We start from the raw sequence: 20,171 nt of genomic DNA, 5'->3' as shown, positions 1-20,171 counted from the left end.
CAATCAACTGCTGTAACTAGTTGTCTGTTGCACATCATGATCTTTAGTATGGTTCAACTCAGTAACCAAACTGCTCTCAATGCTTTCAAATAAGCAACATACATAAAAGGTCCCAGGTTTTCTTCAAGAACCACAGCCATAATATGATTTACCAATAACGCTGTTTTACATAGATAGTAAAATAGCCTTTCAATTTGTTGGTTTGGGTTTTTTTTCGCTCTTAGCATATACTCTAGATGCCAGTATGTGTCAGTCTGTATATTCAAGTGATCTGGAAGGGTTAAGTTGTGTTTACTGTTTATCTTAAGAGCTCTAAGTGCCTCTTTTAGAAGGCATCAAGGATAGCACCCTCTGCTGCCATTCCCCTGGTTAGAGCAGAGACTGCTGCCTCCTCAGCTTGCCACAGTTCTTCAGCACAAGTTTAAAGATGTGTGAAGAGCCCAGGCTTCTAAGGAAACAGCAGAAAAGGCAGCATAAACTGCTGCCGCCTTGCTACACAGATAGCATTAGACACTTCAGAGAAGGCGAACAAATCATAAGCAAACACCTAAGCTTTGAAAACTGCTTTAAAACTAGCAGGTAAGGCTAAACATCAAGGCTGGGAATCACTTGAGCTGGGCATCTTAGTTATACTGACACAACAGCTATTTAATCTTTAAAAATCACAGGTGTTTAGGGAAAACATATTAATATTCAAACACACTCTCAATTATCACCTATCTCAGAAGATCCTTACTCAAACTATAAAACCACATCTGTGACACCAGCTGAAAATGATAATTAGAAGCGCTTGTATCCAACAGGTACCAAACATGTCATCTCTGAAAAGATGACGTCTTTGTCCAACTGTTGGAAATATGATTTACGGCTTTAGTTTTCCAGGCTAGAACATACTTCCCGGTTTAGCTGCTAACACAAACTGTCCGACGCAGGCGACAACAAGGAAACGCAGCAGAGCTGTAAAACCTGTCCCTCGTCATTACCGCGCCACTGGCCGTCAGCAGCTGTAACTTTTCTGAGTCCAACAAGGAGTAAACTCCGACCTTGGCTCCCCGCGGGTGCGAGGCAGCACCGCGGAGCTGCCGAGGGGACCGAGCGAAGGGAGAGAGCCCGGCGGGGAAGCCGGGCACGGCCACTGGCCACGGGCCGGGACCCGCCGCGGGCCGGCAGTTCCCCGGGGGAGCAGCGCACTCTGGGTCCGGGACTGCTGAAACCATCGCCGGCCCTCAGCCGCGGGCTCTGGGCACTGCTGCCCGCCAGCGGCAGGCTCGGCCCGGCTGTCAGGGGGCACCGAACGCCTCACCCGCTCCCCAGCGATCGCCCACCGCCGTCCCACCACTTTCGGCCCCTCCGAACGGCGGGTCCCGCTGAGCCGCAGCCGCCCCGGCTCTCGGCGAGCCGGCCTGGGCCGGGACTCGGTCCCGCAGGGCCGGCCGGGGCCGAGGCCCGCGCGCTCGTCCCCCTCCCTCGTCCCGCCGAGGGGCCGGTCAGGACCCCCCCGGGGCGGGCCCGTGTCAGGCAGCGCCGCTCCGCCCTCAGCTCACCTGATGCTCCTTCAGCACCTGGCTGAGGCAGGGGTACCGCTCCGAGATCCACCGGTAGAACTTGGGGACCCCCATGGCCGCAGCTCCCCGCCGCCCTCACAGCCCCGCCGGAACCAAACACCGCGGGCCGCGCTCCGCCCTCCTTCCGGCGCGCCGCGCTGACAGCGGCCGAGCGCCCGCACCACCGAGAGCGAGCGGGCACAGAGCGGCGCCGGAGCGGGGCGGGCCCGGCCGGGGCGGGGCTGGCGCCGGGGCGGGAGCGGGGCGGGCCCGGGTCGGCTCCCGCCCCTCGGCCGCCTCACCGCCGCCCCCGGTACGCTGGGCCTGGGAAAGCAGCGAACACGCGGGACCCCCTTGCCCCCTGCCCCGCCCCAGCCCGGGCCCCCGTCCCCCCGCCCCCGGCCGCAGATGTGCTCCCCGCGCGATGGCAACGCCCGGTGCAACAGCTCCCCGGGCGGCTCTCTGCGCTCCCATAAACCGATAAAGCCTGGGAAAAACAACAGAACGTCAGCACTCAAACACAACACCGGAAACATTGTATGTTCCAAATATTTTTCTAGGAAAACTCGTCACGTTTATGGGACAGTGACAACACTTCTAGATTGCCCATTAGATCGACGGAGAAACAAACGCCCTAGAAGCAGTTGCACACCCATTCTACTTTCCCAAACCTCTGGATTTCAGCTGAACAGAAGAAACACTCAAGTGTCACACCACCGTGTGAGCCTGTAATAAAAATCTAACAGCGTTGTCTCTCAGAATAGCAGAAACAAAACCACTATACAAAAATTCTAATAATAGCCAATTGTAGGTTAAAAGGGTATAATTTTCCCCTATTTCCCCTCCATCCCTCATTTCCCTACAATTTGGATGCCTAGAAAGCAAGCATTACTGTAAGTTAGCATTCGCCTTTCTACCATATTTTAGTCTACTCTTGTCTGTGCTAAAACACCTTTTCTGAAATGGAGTCTGAAAAGCACTCCCTAGAGCCGTGCTTTTTCCAGGGGAGGAAGAGGGGATGATGCACAAGGCTCTCAGGAGCCTACACGGATGTTACAGTCACAGCTACAACCACCTGCCTGCTGCCCTGGCCTTACAGCCACACTGCCAGCGTCCTCCAGCTCCCGGCTTTGTGCCGTGTCCTTCAGGTGCGTCTTTTAGAGCACTGCACTCAGGGCTAAGGAAACAGGTTCAGAACATGGAACCACTTTACCAGTTTACTCACGCTAAGATTTAAAATCCCAAAAGCTTTCCTAGAGATAGCCATGCAACATGGAAGAAAGTTGAAGAAAAGTCTACTGCTGGAAAGAAATACTAATAATTTTTAGAAAGCCGTTCTGAATATGAGTACAAAAGTTGAAATAACTACTTTACATCCTATCAGTATTAAACTTCATTTTATTTTCTAAGCCAAGTTAGAAACGTGTACAAAAATATACAGTCCTTTATAGAGTGCATCTGTCAACATCATGAAAATCTTTCATATAGTCAGAGACTTGCAGAGCCTTGCACAGTCTAATTTTTAAGCAGTTCTTATGTACTGCCTTCTATGTACAAAAGGTAAGGCCCAACACCTTACACATCTGCATTCATAGCATCCTTGCAAGGGCACTGTACATTTCACAGAGATTTTGGAAGACCATAAGCCTTTTCTTCTGCTTGCAGCCAAAAATCAACAGAAGTAACCAGGTACCTCTGACTGATTCCTTCCCAACAATATTATAGCTACAGCACTTGTGGATGCTATCATTCCAAAGGGAACAAATATCACATATAGGGAGCCCAGCCCATATACATCTGGCAGAGCAGGTTGTCATCACTTGCTTCTTGAATGAGGTAATGAACATGCCCTTCAATAGATAAAGGTAATCCTTTGATTCTGTTTCTAGTCTTAATGACACCTTGCAGCCGTTGTTCTATATCAAGGACATGGGTTTTGGCCTGGAAAGAAGAAAAAAGAAATTGGTATTATTCATGAACTTCCACTTCTCAAAATAAAACCAGTATTTCTTAGGATGTGTTTGAAATCATATTATAATTTAATTCAAAATCCAGATGCCTATACCAGCTACATTGAAAACAAAGGCTACTCACTTTTAAGAACAATTCTCTAGAATGGATATATTATTGGCCAAGCTGTAACTTTTGCCTTACATTTTTACAGTTAAAGGTTACCAAAGGAGAATGAAAGAGCTATATAAATATATCTGAGAATTGTTAGAAAGCTTTATTGCATACAATTAATTTCAAATAAATGCAACATTTTCCTAGCCTTGTTCCTGGAATTCTGGATAAAATTTAAGTCTGGAAAATTTAGATCAAAATTTGAGCATCTCAAAATGAGCTGTTCCAAGGCCCACTGGATTGCTAGTTCATACCAATTACACTCACACATTTTCTTTTAAAGCTCAAGCATACTGTTGGCACTTCTCCAGAAAAAGCAGTTAACATATACAATTATGTGGGCAGTCTTGTAAAAGAAAATTCTTGTAAAAGAATGTAGACATAAGTGGTTAGTAACTGTCTGAAGAACAGGAGATTTTCTGTGCTGAAATAGAACAGTTAAGTTCTTTGTTGTCATACAGTATCAGTGATGTAGTTTTTCCTTATCATAGCTGTATTTGTTAGTGCTCCCTAAGTATTGTCTGCTATTACACATTTATTTTCATTAAACAGTCCTTAAAAAAAACCCAAAAATAGAAAGGGACAAATCAGAAATTTTGCACAGAGGAAAGATAATAAAAATTAAACTACACTTTGGATGAATAATAGTCCTCAGCAGCAGCTAGTAAAGAAACAGTATGAAATCTTAATATTAATCACATAATTCTCTGTATGTACTAAGGCATATATTTATTCAATAATAAACATCCACTCAGGAAAAGCATGAAAATACACATGGAAAGGACTCCAGATGTTACCATCACTGTAAATCTGGAGGACTCTGCAAATGAGGGATAAGAAGATCCATTGCTTCTGCTGATATTGTCCTTGATTTAGTAACACCAACAAGAGAATTACAGGCTTTTTTGTTTGGTTCTTTAACAGATAAATTACATTTTTTACCAGTTAAAAAAAAATCTCTTTATAGATAAAAATGATGAACAGAGAGATAACAAAGAACAACCAGAGAAATTTTTAAATGGAAGAAAAAAAAAGATGAAGTTTCAATTAGGAAGTATGTAATTCGTAACAATAATGGACATTTGACATTTGAATACCTTAGGTTGTGTTTGTTTTAAACTCACCTTTTCATTGACAACTTCTCCAGTTTCATTCACCTGGGCTTTTGTATTCCCTTTAACAGGTTTACTCCATTCCACAAGAGGATCATGGAGAAAAGTCTTTAAGACACTAAATAAATAAAAAATTTAGAAAAGGATATGATACGTAAAATACATTTAATTTTCAAGACACAAACACTGTCAGGAGCCTGTAGTTAGTGCTGAATATTTATACAGCTTTATATTTAGCTCCATGTCATGGTGAGAGTGAGCTGCAGGATAGGCACATGCTGGAAGTGGCATATTCCCCAGCAGTTACTGTTTCACACGTTTAGACTACAGACAGCTTTGAGGAGTTTGTAGCAAAAGCAGTTACCGTACCTCATCAGAGGCTCCCTCTGATCACGCATCAGCCTCAGGGTGACTTCACAGGCTCTTCGGAAGAGCCCTTCTGTTCCCATGGGACCCATCCCATTAACCATGTTGTGAGTGAGGCGGAAAGGAACGATTTCCGGAACTTCAAAAGTTTCTCCCTTTACATTGAGAAAAAAAGGTATGCCCTAAGTGTTTTAAGCATTATTAAAGAGTAACATGTGCATTGGCTTTAAGTTTTTTCCTCCATCTTTGTCATTGGCAGTTTCCAGTTTCTAGCTGGCAAGAGATGTTTGCTCAGCTCACAGTCCTACTCAGATAAGGGGAAATTACTGGAAGTAAAAGGTAACATTGTCCAAATAACCTATTTCCCCCTGTTTTAACACATTAACACAGGGTATAAAATTTTGTTCTTAAATATATATTTATGCTCTGTAGTCTCATTGCAAAAATGCTAACTTTTATTTTATAATATGCAAGTTGGCTTAAAAACATTTTTTTTTTAATTGTTATATAGGACAATTTAGACTTACTAAAACGAAGCCAGAAGAAATAATGTAACAATATTTCTACCTCACTTATCAGAATTAAAAAGGTCACATATCCCCCACCAAAAACATCTTTCACTGGAACACCAAAACTCCAAATCCCAATCTGGTCACAATTTCTGCTGTTTATTTTACAGAACCGTTGTAATTTTTGTGCTGAATTTGTGTGAGAGAAAACAAGAAATTCTCCACAGCAGCAGAATTCTGAATGTAGCAATTAGTTTTGTTTGGAGGGTGATAGTGGAGAGAGAAGAGTCACAAAATATAAACAGCCTAAAATTTGGGCTGTTTTAGCGTATCGACATCAGGTCATCTGATATTGGCTAAATCAAAAAGTGGTTTTCATTGAATGCAGCACACAGTACGATCACATCCTCTTTATGTATCCCAGGCTTTTCTGGGATATAAATACAAGACAAAGTGAGACAAAGAATACAATGAATATATTCAAGTAAAAACTTGGAAAAGAAATTTATAACGTATATGCATATAATATACAGAGCACATTCAGCAAGTGGCATTTCTCACCTTATTGAAAAGGCAGTTGAAATCCACATGCACACACTCCCCAGTGAAAGAATCAAACAAGATGTTCTCCCCGTGGCGGTCTCCCAGCCCCAGGATGTAGCCCACCATGGACATGACGGCAACGGAGCGGCAGTAGGCTGACCTGCTGTTGTACCTGTGGAGAAACAGCAGGCAGCTCTGAGGCACTGCTTGCCTCACCTGTCCTCATCCTGTGGTCCCATTAATTCTTAGGGAAATACACAAAATAGATGCTCTTGAGCTGACCCAATCCCAGTCACTCACCATGAAGTAGGGTCAGGAAATGTTCTAAGAAACCATTCATGAAAGAGAGGAGGGTGACGAGGCAGAAGGACCTCTTTGAACATTTTTAGCTTTTCAGGCAAAGGTGCTGACTTTGGAAGCATGTGCTGCCGCAGTTCTTTCCCAGTCATGTAGATACCTGCAACAGACTTCCTCAGTTAGGCAGAAGAAATCCCCAATATGTACTATTAAAATATGGTAATTTAAAGAAAATTAATTTCTCCATAAAGTTGAAATAAATGATCAAATGAAAAATAATCTATAAACCATGTTGGTTGTGGGGTACAGGAAAGTTTTTCCCCAAACTTTTATTGCACTGAACAGAAAGCTGTTTTTTTAACAAGAAATTCAAAAGAAATCAGATCTTTTCTCTGGAAAGCCGCTGTATTCCTAACCTTGATTCAACTGTATATTATCTTAATTTTCTCACATAAATGTAACAGAAATGAAAAATACCAAATCAAATCTAAAGAAAAAGTTCACAGTATTTTTCATTATTCAGTGCTGCACCTATATCCCCACGCTGCTGAAACAATGTACATCACTATATTTAGGAAAGTATTAAGATGCCTGTGGTATCAGTTCTTGTAAGGAACTTGTTCATTGCAAGCACCAACTCTCTTCCATTTAAGAGCAAAAGTCTACCACACATATGAATAATAATATATTGCTGATAGATAAAAATACATGTGACTACATCTTCCTAGAATTTAGCCTGACTCTTGCCATTTGTTTCATTTACTTAATAAGATACAAGCCCTTTAAAAATATCTAAAAACTTTTACTATATTCTAACATATTTCTTTACCTTTCTCCTTATAAAGTTTTATCAGGATATTTCTTAGACCAGCAGTGTTATTCACCCACTCAATTATGCCACATTCATCATTTAATGGAATCACTGCGTAGGTGCGGATATGGAGCTCTCGCCTACGGGACTCTGCATCTTTTCTTAAGCACTATTCACAAAAGGAAAATGAGATTAACACAGAACACAGATAGGATCAAAATGGATCTATAGCATTTACATTCTATCTATAACTACCTTCTAATCACACTATCTAGAATTTACAAATCTAAGCATCACAGTCTGCAATAGGTCAAATGAAAGCAAAATGTGCACCTGTTCTCCAAAGTAAATTTAAAAAAAGAGGATTTTGCAATAAAATAGTCAAATTGCCTTACTTGTACATAGCTTAAATCCCTTAAAAGCAATATTTGAAATAAATATTTTAGTGTTTCAGAGATGCTGTCAATTGCTTTAAACTCACAGAAGACATGGTACCATAACCTAAAGCACATTGCTGAAAAGCAAAATAGAACTAAAATAAGAGGTATGGCAATACTTCAGTATGAAAAAATTAATTTACCTATGTTTTATAAAATATATTAGAAATTACTAAATAAGAAATAAGAAGCATGACAGCAGAAAGTCTGCAGATATTTATTTATTGTAAATAACCTGTCGTGTCTATTTTTGCTGGAATAAGCAATTGTTTTGGCAATAAGCAATTGTCATTTGTTATTGTTTTCACAAGCCTGTAAGAAGTCATACACTATCAATTGCTATTGTTTCCTTGCTAAAGCTAAATTGGCTATTTTTGCTAGATAGCTCAGTGTTCTGTCCTGGTCAATAAGTATAATGCACCTGATCTTCTCATTCATCAAACCTTATTAATAAGGGAGTTGAATTCCATGAGCCGACAGTCTTTTCTCAGATCATCTTTTGGCTTGCACATCATAATGTAAGATTTCCCATCTGAACCTTTCAAGGTGATCTTTTTTGGCTTTTGAAGTGAGGCAAGAATTTCCACCTAAAGAAAAATGAACTTTACTAACATTTGTATCAGATTATTCAAAATAAAGTGTAATTTTAATAAACCACTGCAACCAATTATGTTAGCACTTCCACAGTGCTGCAGCCCATTAACCTCAGACTAGAACTTTATCTGGGTGCCAAAGGGCCACACCTGCCCCAGGCTGCTGTGACAGAATCCACTCAGTTTCCAAAGAAGTAATTATGGAATTTCCTACTTCCTCCCATTTCTAGAGAACAGAGATGTATTTGCAGCTATATTTGTTTAACATGAAGTGAAAAAGCAGGTGACAATTAGAGCCTTACCACATCATCAAAGCCTGCAATGTAGGCCCAGCAGCCAGGAAAAGGGTCATGGTTAGCATGGGTACCAGGAATTGAAGGAAGAGTTGGTATCATTACAGATTGTAAGGGAATGAGAATTTCACTGAATGTGTGCTCTTCTACTAATCTTTTCAGTGTTTTGAAATGAATATTCATGCTTAATGTTGAGTTGTTTCCATCAACCTTGAAAAAAAAGGATGACCAAAGTTAGAAATAACCTTTAAAGTTAACAAACACTTAAAATAACACTGCCCTTTCATATTAACTAATAAATAGACTAGATAATAAATGCTGATTGCAATGAGAAGAACAGCAAGCTATATTTCAAATTAAATAATCAAGAAGTAAATATATCTGGCTGATATGACAGACTTATTTTTCACTTTGAATATAAATACAGAACAATGAAAGAATTCATTTAGTTCTACCTTTATTATCAAGTTGATTTGTTCATAAAAGCACAACCACCATATTTTTGTAGTAAAACTCTTAAAATTAATGGGCATTAATGATATGTGAAAGTACAAAACAATGTAAAGTCCATGCACTGTTAAACAAGCCATTATGCACTGAAAGTTTTTACAGTTTGCTCAATTTAGAGCTCTTTTAAATGCTTTACAATTTAGTGCGGTTTCTGCTAAACTGCAATAACATTATGAATTAATAATATTGATATATAATTGTTAATATAATAAATTATTAACGATATAATTAATATTATGAATTGGCGAATGAAAGCAATCAGAAGCAGCTTTTGCATGAGATTCTTGAATAATCCTACAACATGCAGTCATTTGTTTATCTTTGTAAGTACCGGTTTGTTGCAGAGTTCCAACAGCTTGTCCGTAAGGCGTGTGGCATCTCCAATAAATTTTGCCAAAGATTCCTTCATGTGAATAGCTCTGTTTAGAATTTCCTTACATCTATTGACTCGCATAGGGTAAGAGGACTGAAAAAAAAGGAAAGTTAAAATTTATTAAACAAAGAGTTGAAGAATCCTCCCCAGTAATTAATAGTCTTTCCTTATTGCTTATCATATTTAATATCTGGAGGAGGATGTACTTCCATTGAAAAGCTGAAGTGGTACTGTTGGTGGGTGTGTGGGGGTTACTTCTGAAACCATTCTTGGGAGTCCCACAATATAAAGGCCAATATTCAAGAATATGTCAGTGTATCCTGAATGTTATTTCACCAGCCTCAAGAAACAGAAGAAACAGTACGCAGCACACTTCTCAGTCTGCTTTGGAATGACCTTACTGCTAAGTAATTACTTGTACATCTATCTACTAAGTTGATTCTTTGATTATAGGACATAGGACTGAAAGTACCATAACACAGTAAATGCAACAAAATCTGTTGCCCATAACTCCCATAACTACACAATTCATCAGCTATTTCTTATTCAAATTTCCTTTCCTAATACACCATGCAAATTTGGATGCATATTAGCATTCCAATTTGGAACATTTAAACTGTAATATTTGAATTAAGACTGCAATAAAATAATTTGCAGTGATGGCATTGATATCCGCTTCTACAACACTGTATCACAACAAATGAGCCTCTCAAATCGTTCTTATCGCTTAGAATAAAATGGGTTATATTTACATTTCTGAGAAAAACAAGTGTAGCTATACATATCAAGGTACCTTGGACACCGCAGTCATCATCCACATTGCTTGCTGTGGATAGGCTAAAAACACCTTAGCAACAATCACCATCAGAACTGCAAAGACTTCATCATGAGAGTGGCAGATTCGAGAGATGAGCTGAGAAAAGGCTGTCAGGAACTGGTAAGGTGCCAGGTGATTTGTGTGCTCTGTAATCACCTTGTTTATTTTAGCCAGATCATTTTTCATTTGAACACGTTCTGAACGACCTGCTGAAAAATGAAAAGAAAAGACCATATTCCTGGTTCTCCTCACTGGAAATAGAAAGTCATTTAAATCAAGGCTATAGAATAATATTTTGTTGGCAATTTCATAAGCCAAAAAAAATTGAAGGCAACAAAAAAGCTCCAACTGTAAAGTTCTTTTTAACACAGCATAGAGTGACTGAATGCTATTTAACTAAGCAGAATACCAGGAAATTAAATCTCCTTACACTCCTAAAATGACTTCTTTAAAATGATATGGTGGGATAGAATAGACTAAAAACACTCCATGTATTTGCCTGATAAAAGGATTCCAATGTTCTTTAGTGGAGAGGAAATGAAGAAAGTCTTTCCATGGGATGAAATTAGCACATCTGCTCCTATCTTCCTATCTCCACCCCTCCCTGAGGACCCAGCTTGAGTTTCACATCAGCACCTCAGAGTGCAGGATCTTATGTGCCTGCAGCCAAACAGTTGACCTAAGTGTGTAGAATGAGGACAAGATCAAGGAGCACAACTGTCTGCTTCTCTCCGGACCTGCAGGCAAAGTTTGCAATTTTCATTTGTACCAAAATCTCCCACCAAAGTATATCTGTGGTGATAGATACTCATGCCTTCACGCTGCTGTCTACAAGATTTTTTCCCCCTACATTTCAGTAAAATGAGGCGGAAAATTTCAGTGAAATTCCTTCAAAGACTGGAACCAAAACGAACTGAAAGAAAAGCCCCAAGGCCTAACACTTTACTGTAGCAAGTGCATACAAAACCATTACTCATCACTCATGAGGCACCTTGAAAGTGGTGACCAGGGGCATGCAAGGATTTTCCCTGTATCTAATGACTTCAGTTACCCAAGGAACAATGTTGTCTCACTACATACTTGAAAAAATTCTGGAAGATTTAATTAAAATAATTAATACTCTCCTGCATATTAACATCCTGTATTTTACAAGAATAGTAGTACTTTCTTGTTTCCATATAACCTTAGGCAATAAAGATAAATGAAGAACTGTAAATATACTTCACTGTTCTTTCAATCATCTATTCAAAAGAATGACATGGAAACTATGTACTGGGAAAAAAATGTTTTACCTTTTTCACATTCGTATGCTTTTGCTCCAAAGTCCAGCCATAAAGACAGCATTCTTGGCATTGACTGATAAATGAATTGGTTTCCATACTGTAGAGACCTGTGATTAAATGTTTAAATCAAAGAATGTTATATATTGGAAGTAATACAAATTTTACATTCTCATTTGTTTAATATTCCATTCTAACTTTAGAAATGGAATATTTCTATACTAAGTACTTTATATACTAATACTTTCTATACTAAATATTTTCTATACTAAAATATTTCTAACTTTATGTTAGCATTTTAATGCATCTGCAACAACCAAAAAATATACTAAGGGTTTGTTTTTATTACTTAAAACCACAGATTAAATAATTAACTGTCTGACAAAAGACACAATTGGTTAGTCAGAAGTAAAACTAATTATGTATGAAAACAAAAAGGAAGCATGTAACATTTTGTTTTGCAACAGTGCATAAAAATTGGAGTAAGCAAAGTTCCCCTCTAACCTCCCAAAGTGATGAACTATGTATCTGATCAGATCTCCTTGTTTTTCCATCTTGTTGTCAGTTACCATCGGCATTAATTTATCATAGTATTTTGCAAGATAAAAATGTCCATCTTCCCATTCTGGTAAGAAAACTGTAACATCCTGCAACACCAAAATGAGATAATTACTTCTGAGAGAACACAAAAAAAAATTCTCAAGAAACAATCTCGTTTATGTTGTGCAGTGTACGTGCAAAGAAATTATTAATTGTTAACCCTGTAACTCCAAAAATTCTAATTTTGCCTCAAGATAATTGCTTCTACAAACCAGAAGTCTGTTTTTAAAATACCTTTTGCTTTTGGAGAGACATAATTCAAGATAGAATGATAAGGGATTCCTGAACTAGGAAAGATCATACTTTAATTAAAATCAGGTTCCTGATCCTAATAACTCAGTACTGAGTTTCTTAGAGCTTTTTGTAAAGTGAAACAGCATGTTAACAGCTGGACTTGGTCATCTTTCTGACCTTAATGAATCTGTGATTCCATATCTTTCACATTTCTGTTTTCCTTCTGAATCAGGATGTTTGAAAGAAAAAAAATGTGTGACATGAATTAGAAAAGAAATAATTGGTGAGAGGCACATCTCTTATCTAATAATACTGGCTTCTTTCTTGTACCAACACTTAGCAGAGAGTACTGTCAGTGTCTTTATGGAATCCACTGAAATTTCATTTGTATACATTATTTCAACCTTCATTAGATTTGATACATTTACATTTTTCTCTAAATGACTTTTACAGAAGTATGTTATTTAGTAAGACAGGAATAACTATTAACAGTATCAAGTGCCAAAGCCTGGACAGGAGACATGCTGCTTTTAAGGAAGCATAAACATCTTGCATCCCTAGTGTTTTAGAAGGCAATATTAATCAATGCCAACAAATATTTCACAAGATGAAGCATGCAGTGCTGTGTTGTTCAAGAAGATCCTACCAGTTGTCCCTTTTCCTAGTTCTTCAGAGACTGGAAGCACATTTAAATCACAGTTCTAAGTCACTACCAGAGAGAGAAATAACACTGAAGAGTAGTGCAATGCATCACCAGCTCAACTCTGTGTATTTGGAGTAGTCCACATTTTAGTAAGGAATTCTAATCTGTGCAAGCATGAGAATAAAGCCATACTTCTGTGACTTGTTTATTTAAAAAGAATTAATGAACTACTATGAACTGTAGTCTTCCCTGTACTGATGTGTTACATTAAACCCGGTTAAGACAGGTAAATTTCACAAAAACTGCTTCCCTCCTACAATGGATGCACTGTTTAATCCCATTTATGTTATACTTGGTTGACACCATCAGGAGCAGAACAATAGCTTACTTAAGGAATACATGATTATTCAAAGCTCCTGCCTTGTTAACAGTAGTATTCCAGATTACCTTATACTTTTTCATGACTGCATTGCTTTCAAAGTTAGCAGTTTCTTCCATAAATCTGCCCACTAGCAGCATTGCCCGACCATGGATGAGCTGATTTTTGCTACTGCAGGGTGCTTTATTTTCAGGGAAGCATAACTCAACCCCCTTCTGGAGAACAATTAGTGCTTCATGAACTTCACCCTAAGGGAAAGACAGAAAACATTTTATATACTTTAAATAAGAGAGATACAAAACTTCCCTCTTAAGAGTTGTTATTAAGGCAAAGTTATGTCCCCAAATACGTTCTAGGCCATTCTGGCTGTGGTAACTGAATATTACTAACTTTAAATGCTTCTTGTATTCCTTGTTATCTCAGCATTGTTGTGCCTTTAGGTGTACCACAGTAATTTCTCTCATGTTTGCTGCCTACTGCTATTAGTTAAAAGGAAACAAATTAAGAAGAGGTCTACTATAAAGATAATATAAATTTGCCTGGGCTGCATTGACAGAGACAGGTAATCCACCAGTTTTATACAAAGGTGCCAGGAAGGTCAGATACAGAACAGGGCTGACCAGCACCTGGAGGATCAGCTGCAATGTGTTGGTAGTCCCAGCTGACATATCTTGTTTTACATATGCTGACTGTGTGCCATTTTTATCTTGAAGAAAATTTAAAATATTATTATCTTGCATGTAGGAATTTAAATTTCATTTTTGTTTTCCTTACCTTGGACCAGAGCCACTTTGCTCTTTCTACATAAAGTTCTGAGAGCGTTGATTCCCCAGCATTCAGCAGGGCATTATAGGCAGTCTGGTGATGCCCAGCTTTCCTTGCAACTCTAGCACTCTGGAGCCAGCACTGTCCAACAAGCTCACTGTAATCCTGGCTGCAGGGACATTTTTACAGAAAATGAAACATTTCTATTTTGAATGCTACTTTAAAATCTGAAGTAAAAATCACAACGTGTTGAAACACAAGTTGAATTTCTCAAGAAGTTATATACACTATGTAACAATAGTTTCAAATTATTTTAATACATTTGTTTCCATTTTTCCATTTAGGACTAGAAATAAATACACTTTCTCCCTGTTTCTTGCTTCTCTCTCCTTCAGACACTGCTTCTCCTTCTTATTTTAAAAGTACATAATATTGGGGGACTACTTTTATCTAGAACAAATTCCCAGAGTTTTATCTTCTCTCTTCTAACATATATATGGAAATCCAGAATATCACTGAGAATACAACACAGACAAGAAACAGTAACGTCCTCACCTTTTGCTGAGACTAAGCAAAGCCCTTCTCAGTGCTAAAATGGGTTCTTTTGCTCTGTAAGAGTTTTGAGTCATTTCAATACGAGCACACCAGTTCAGGGAATCTCTACTGTGGTCACCATCGCGTTGCTGAAACATTGGCCCAATACTGTGTTCCAACTCACACAGCATATGCAACCTGTGTTAGCAAAATAAAGGCAAAAAATTGGTGAGAATTGATTACTGTTTGACATACATACATATTTTACAAAGTTTTTGCTATTTTCTTCCTAAAATTTGGCACTGTAAATAATGTCACCCAGTAGGATTTATTCTAAAAAGCAAAAATGCAGCAAAACCAAGCACATAAAATCCAGGATTTACAAAATGATTCATTTTTCCTCAATACTCCTTTGATAAGTTGCTGAAGAAAGAGACAATGTAAATCACTCAGAGAGGAAGTCAACCTTTACAAAGAGTATTTCTATTACTTTCAGCAACAACTATTCAGAATATCCGACATTTTCAACAAATCCCATTTTAAAAGCAATATACTTTTATTTAAAGTGAAGTTATTCAATTTATTTTAAAATACCATTACTGTTCATATCTGTCACTGTAAAGATGGAAAGCTGAGTGGTTGTAAATGCCCCAGTTCTCCCTGGCAGAGAGAAGTGGGTACAAATGTAGTGGGTACATCTGACAGAGAAAAAGTGATCCTTGAAAGGCTTCCAAGTAGCCTGGATCAGTGGCTAAAGGAAACTACTTTGAAACTCTTCTTTCTCAATACCCAAATTTCATTTCCCAAACAACACTGCAGAAATTACCAACAGAAAACAGAATTAAGAAGTAACCTAAAACATGCACTTCAACTGACTTCAGCCAATATCTTGCCATAAGGATGCATTTACAGTGCAGAGGAAGTATTAAGTCTATTCAAAAAGGCTACTTTTTAGTCTACTGCAGCCAAATTAAAGGTTTATTAATAAAGAAAAGGGATGGGGTTTAATTCTTACTGCTCTTTCTTGATTAAAAAGGGAGTGTTTTTCAGCCTCCATACAGATCAAAAGCAATGCCCTTAAGTTAATGGCTTTACTGGCCTATTTGTACTACTTCAAGCATGGAATTAAACTGCTGGTTTTTATTACCTGATGTTTACATTTGCTTGCTAGCTGATTTGGAAAGACCATACCGCATAGTTCTATTGGGAATGTTTTCCATGGAGGATAAATAAAAATTCCTAATTAATCAAAGGTTTTCACTTGGATGAATAAAAAAAAAAGGTGACAAAAAATATACCATTTACTGTAGAAATGCAATATTCTTACTGCTGCATACTTGATTACATGATTTCTGATTTTAAAAATAGTGCCATGAAAATGAGAAACCTGATAATGTGTTCATATCCTCGCTGATAGGATCCTCTTTCAAAGCTTGCTGCTGAAAGGGGCACAATCTGTTCTGCTCGAACAACCTTGAGTGTTTCATAAAAAGCTGCTTCATTTTTCTTCTTGGCTGATAATAATAAATGTCCCAGTCTGACACTCCAAGTAGTGGACTTCACATCTTTGGGGAGAAAAAGAAGACTCTGCTTCTTTAAGCAGCTTAACCTGAATGTGCTAATTTGTCTTAACATATTACTGGAAAAATAACTTCTTCTCAGAACTAAGTAACTGCATGTTATTAACACTGTATAATTCAACTCCACAATCCACCCAGCCAAACAAACTCAAAAGATACACACACTCGAAACTTCTGCTCAAAGACTATACAGGTTACAGTCAAATTCAGTTACAAAATCCAGAACACAGTCAGAACCAACCTTCCTACCAGTGAAATCCAAATCAAATGACAATAGCTACCCCTTAATTCAAGATAATTAAACTAAAACAATTGTTCAGAAATGCAATGAAGTATTAATACTTTTATGTAATGATAACTTACCTGAAGCCAAATAATTTTCCAGTAAATCCCATTGTGATAGTTTCCAGGCTGCTTCCACTCTGTAAGTGTTCAACTCAGAAATCCATTCAGACCTATTAAAAGAAAACAAAGGCAATACAATTTTGTGCTGTCTCCTCTCAGTATGTTAATCCTACATTACATTAGCAAGTGTTCTTTACATAAAACTTTTCTTACTTGAAAAGAGGCAAGATAAGCTTGCTTCTAAAGAAAGTCAGTAAAACCAAAGGACATGCACTAATAACAAATAAGATCTGTGCAACATGATCCCACGAATGCAACCTCCAAAGAGTGTATTTAACTTCTGTGGTACACATCAAAAACTACCAGCTTTTAATCCATCTACCTATTAGACTAAAGAATACCAATGGAATCAGTGACATGGGAAACAATGCAAAAATCCTACCTAAGAAATTAAAGCACATACCAAGACTGCACACAGTGCAGACAAGAACTATGAAAATTTCTGGACTTCCTGAAATAAATAATTTATAGATAAAGCACTCAAAGTTTTCTGGCTTCACACTGCTAATTCAATTATGTTTAATAAGCCTCCAATGTTTGATAATGAGCAGAAATGGCTACTGAGGCAGAGATTTATACCAGAGCTTCATATTATTCAAATGAACTGTGTATTAGATGCTTACAGTACCTATTTGCAAGCACTCCATTGACCTGAGTTATTACAGCAGATAACTGACCGAGGCCTAACATGGACTTCACTGCACCATGATAGTGAATGATCTAGAAAGAGGAAAAAAAACCAAAACAACAAATGAAAGCCCCACATACACATTAATGAAACTCATGGCAATCTGAAGGAAGAAATATGCTCATTTGGGTGGTTTTTAGAACACAAAAAAGCATAACTAATTGCACCATAAGATAAATGAACATTCAAAAAATCCAGTAAAATAGTTGTTTCAGTTCATAAGCTACTTCCAACAGCAATAATTATTTAGCAACTGGCATAATAAACACTTAGATTCCTATTTTACTTAAATATTCTGAAGACCTTTTTTTGCCTTAGTCATCTGTGAGCCAATAAGATGAAAAATAATATTTATTAAAAAAGAAAGTTTTTAATTTACCTGATCAGGTTCCAGTTGGATAGCCCTATCATAGCAAGCTGTTGCATCTCTTAACAAGCCAATACTTTCATGTTCAAGGATTTGTTCTTTGAGAGACGGCTCTGCTTTCCGAATGGCGCTCACCCCAGCCACTCCATCTGGCTCGTGCATAGCAGCATACAATTTCTGTATTCAAACAGAATTGGACGTGGCCATTAAAAACAAGAAGTTATTTTATAGATAACCTGCAGAATCACAGAACTTCTTGAACATGGAGCACACACTACTCTGTAGGATTAATTGGCAATAAATTTTCATTGAAGATGTCAGTTTTGCCAGGTTCCTGCCAAAGTTGAGCTCTACTTCTTCTTAGTATACAGTAATATTTATGATCTCATACTATTGATAGAGTAACACGTGAAGTTACCTGAAACCATCTGTATGAAGAGCAAAATAAATATCCTATTATTACATGATAGCATAAGGATGATTACTTTTGGTGAAAAAGCAACATACTAAGTTTTTTTCAAATTTGAAGTGCCACTGAGGAATATAAACCCTAGAGATTCACAAACAGGATCATCCCACAGGTTAAAATACTTCTTGAAAAGAATTTCTATAATTTGCAACACCTTTAGCATTGGCTCATTTTCTACTTTAGAATAAGCCACTTACAATTTTTTCAAATGTACCTGGCTTTTTTTTTATTATTATTATAGTTGGCTGTATTTTCTGGCAAAAGGCACAGAGCCAACTTCAAAGCAATAAATGTTATCCTATCAACAAACCCACATTTAATTTTTTCAGGAATTTACAATCTTTTATTATACAATAGAAAACTATTCATTCCTTTTCATATAGGAAGCATGCCAAGCAAGAGAAAGTACTAAATATCACTGAAACACAGATGACTAAACACCTGTATTTAACAAGTGCCCAAATAAATCTTTTTTTCTTCCCATCACAAAGAAGAATTTAACCAATCTTTATTTATCATACACATTTAATAAAAATAAAAAACAAAAACCAAAAAGAACTTCAGAACCTGAAGAAATCCAAGATGTTCCTGAATATTTTGTTTCTTCTCTGTTATAAATGATTCAAAGTGCATCACAGCCCTGGTGTAAGCCTTGGAACGAAAGGAGGCTACAGCCAGCGTATCCTGGGGAATGAGGTCTAGGAAACGGGTCACATTTTGATATTCTCCATAGTCCTCACTTGATGCTGTTGAAAAAAAGACAAAATAAAAAGTTTGTCAACTGAGGTTTCATTTATAAGAATTACCTATGCATCAAAATTTAATTAACTCATTTAACAATATAGTGAGATCACTATACTAATTACAGAACATGGTTTTCTCTTCCGTCAACAATAATTCATTTAAAACAATTCTGGTGAACTTTCTACATCTTGCAAGACAGCACAGACTATTATATATTTTATGTTATATATTATATATATTATATATATTATATTCAGTTAAACAGAATGTTTAGAAAACTATCAAGAAATGAACATTACATTGTTCAAATTTTAAATGTGTATTTCTTGGAACAGGCATTCAGAACAATCCATCTGGGGTAGAAGGGGTGGAAATTGCAATATGACATTAAGAAATCACAAAAGGGATTACATATTCTACTAATACAGCATTTGTAAATGGTCACCATGTGAAGCTGCAAACATAAATAAAATTCTTCTTTGAATAATGTTAATGCCATTTAAAATAAAATAAGCATCCCTCACTTTTTAGATCACTTCTGTCTTTGCTAGACTTGCCAGCATTTTTCTCAGCAATGAGTATTTGAAACTTGTGTCTCGCCCACTGAGTGAGATGATCCAGCATGGAGAACACTGTCTGTGTGCTCAGCTGGCTCAGATCAGATGCGCTGTCCTCAAGTCTCCTGCTGGACTGGTCATCGTGTTTCAGAACAGCCATAATCTCCATGTAAACCTACACAAAGGTAAAAGATAAAGTGTCATACCTACAGCAAAATAGCAATAAACAGCAATTAACACCAAAGTCAATCTAAAATACTAGATATTTTAAGTGTATATTTTAATAATTTGGAGATTATTTTCATGATCTTGTCTCTCAATCTCAAAAGGAAGAAATGGCAAACCAAGCAGCAGCTGTTGTTAAGGGATTCCATACAGGGAGAAAGTCTTGAGGTTTCAAGACACAACAAATGCTACTGCATCTCTTTTACAAATACAATACTTCAAGATTTGGTAAGAATAAAGCTATCTACTGGATACAAGATTACAGATCTACCTTTTTGCTTCTGTTTAAATAAATGCCATGACAAAGTATCTGTTTCTGTTTGGTTTAGTCTATAAAATACTAGCTAACATAAATAACAGATGCTTATTGTG

At 37.7% G+C, this 20,171-nt stretch overlaps 2 protein-coding genes and 1 long non-coding RNA gene across 16 annotated transcripts in view; 1 reads left to right on the top strand and 2 right to left on the bottom strand.

Moving 5' to 3' along the window:
- Positions 1 to 1,716, bottom strand: part of XRN1 (5'-3' exoribonuclease 1) — a 37,948-nt gene extending 36,232 nt beyond the window's left edge. For 4 of the 13 annotated variants that reach the window (XR_008438589.1, XR_008438590.1, XM_053986285.1 and 1 more), the window contains exon 1: positions 1,545 to 1,712. Coding sequence is in view for 9 of the 13 variants with exons in the window: in XM_053986285.1 (XP_053842260.1) it covers positions 1,545 to 1,619 (75 nt within the window). In the remaining 4 variants the exon portion in view is untranslated. Of the gene's footprint in view, positions 1 to 1,544 lie in introns of all 13 variants that reach the window. The other 9 variants (XR_008438588.1, XM_053986281.1, XM_053986282.1 and 6 more) reach the window with 3 other exon arrangements.
- A 70-nt stretch (positions 1,717 to 1,786) lies between these two features.
- On the top strand, positions 1,787 to 2,297 carry LOC128812297 (uncharacterized). The gene is made up of 2 exons (XR_008438681.1): positions 1,787 to 1,857; positions 2,105 to 2,297. It is a non-coding gene; the product is annotated as an uncharacterized LOC128812297 (long non-coding RNA).
- Positions 2,298 to 2,924: 627 nt separating this feature from the next.
- ATR (ATR serine/threonine kinase) overlaps positions 2,925 to 20,171 on the bottom strand; it is a 39,203-nt gene continuing 21,956 nt past the window's right edge. For both annotated transcript variants that reach the window (XM_053986587.1, XM_053986588.1), the window contains exons 27-47: positions 19,542 to 19,749; positions 18,841 to 19,019; positions 17,817 to 17,981; positions 17,378 to 17,469; positions 16,708 to 16,799; positions 16,152 to 16,329; positions 14,786 to 14,962; positions 14,240 to 14,399; positions 13,534 to 13,713; positions 12,114 to 12,256; positions 11,622 to 11,719; positions 10,306 to 10,538; positions 9,471 to 9,605; positions 8,639 to 8,839; positions 8,187 to 8,330; positions 7,325 to 7,475; positions 6,499 to 6,655; positions 6,217 to 6,370; positions 5,150 to 5,301; positions 4,793 to 4,898; positions 2,925 to 3,485 (exon numbers count right to left, since the gene is read on the bottom strand). In XM_053986587.1, coding sequence (XP_053842562.1) covers positions 3,312 to 3,485; positions 4,793 to 4,898; positions 5,150 to 5,301; positions 6,217 to 6,370; positions 6,499 to 6,655; positions 7,325 to 7,475; positions 8,187 to 8,330; positions 8,639 to 8,839; positions 9,471 to 9,605; positions 10,306 to 10,538; positions 11,622 to 11,719; positions 12,114 to 12,256; positions 13,534 to 13,713; positions 14,240 to 14,399; positions 14,786 to 14,962; positions 16,152 to 16,329; positions 16,708 to 16,799; positions 17,378 to 17,469; positions 17,817 to 17,981; positions 18,841 to 19,019; positions 19,542 to 19,749 — 3,279 coding nt within the window. In that variant the 3' untranslated portion in view covers positions 2,925 to 3,311. The remainder of the gene's footprint in view (positions 3,486 to 4,792; positions 4,899 to 5,149; positions 5,302 to 6,216; positions 6,371 to 6,498; positions 6,656 to 7,324; positions 7,476 to 8,186; positions 8,331 to 8,638; positions 8,840 to 9,470; positions 9,606 to 10,305; positions 10,539 to 11,621; positions 11,720 to 12,113; positions 12,257 to 13,533; positions 13,714 to 14,239; positions 14,400 to 14,785; positions 14,963 to 16,151; positions 16,330 to 16,707; positions 16,800 to 17,377; positions 17,470 to 17,816; positions 17,982 to 18,840; positions 19,020 to 19,541; positions 19,750 to 20,171) is intronic.

The sequence above is a fragment of the Vidua macroura genome, chromosome 10 (assembly GCF_024509145.1).
Source record: "Vidua macroura isolate BioBank_ID:100142 chromosome 10, ASM2450914v1, whole genome shotgun sequence".
Classification (NCBI taxonomy): domain Eukaryota; kingdom Metazoa; phylum Chordata; class Aves; order Passeriformes; family Viduidae; genus Vidua; species Vidua macroura.
Note: the sequence above shows the minus strand (reverse complement) of the source record. Positions and strands in the feature narration are given on the sequence as shown.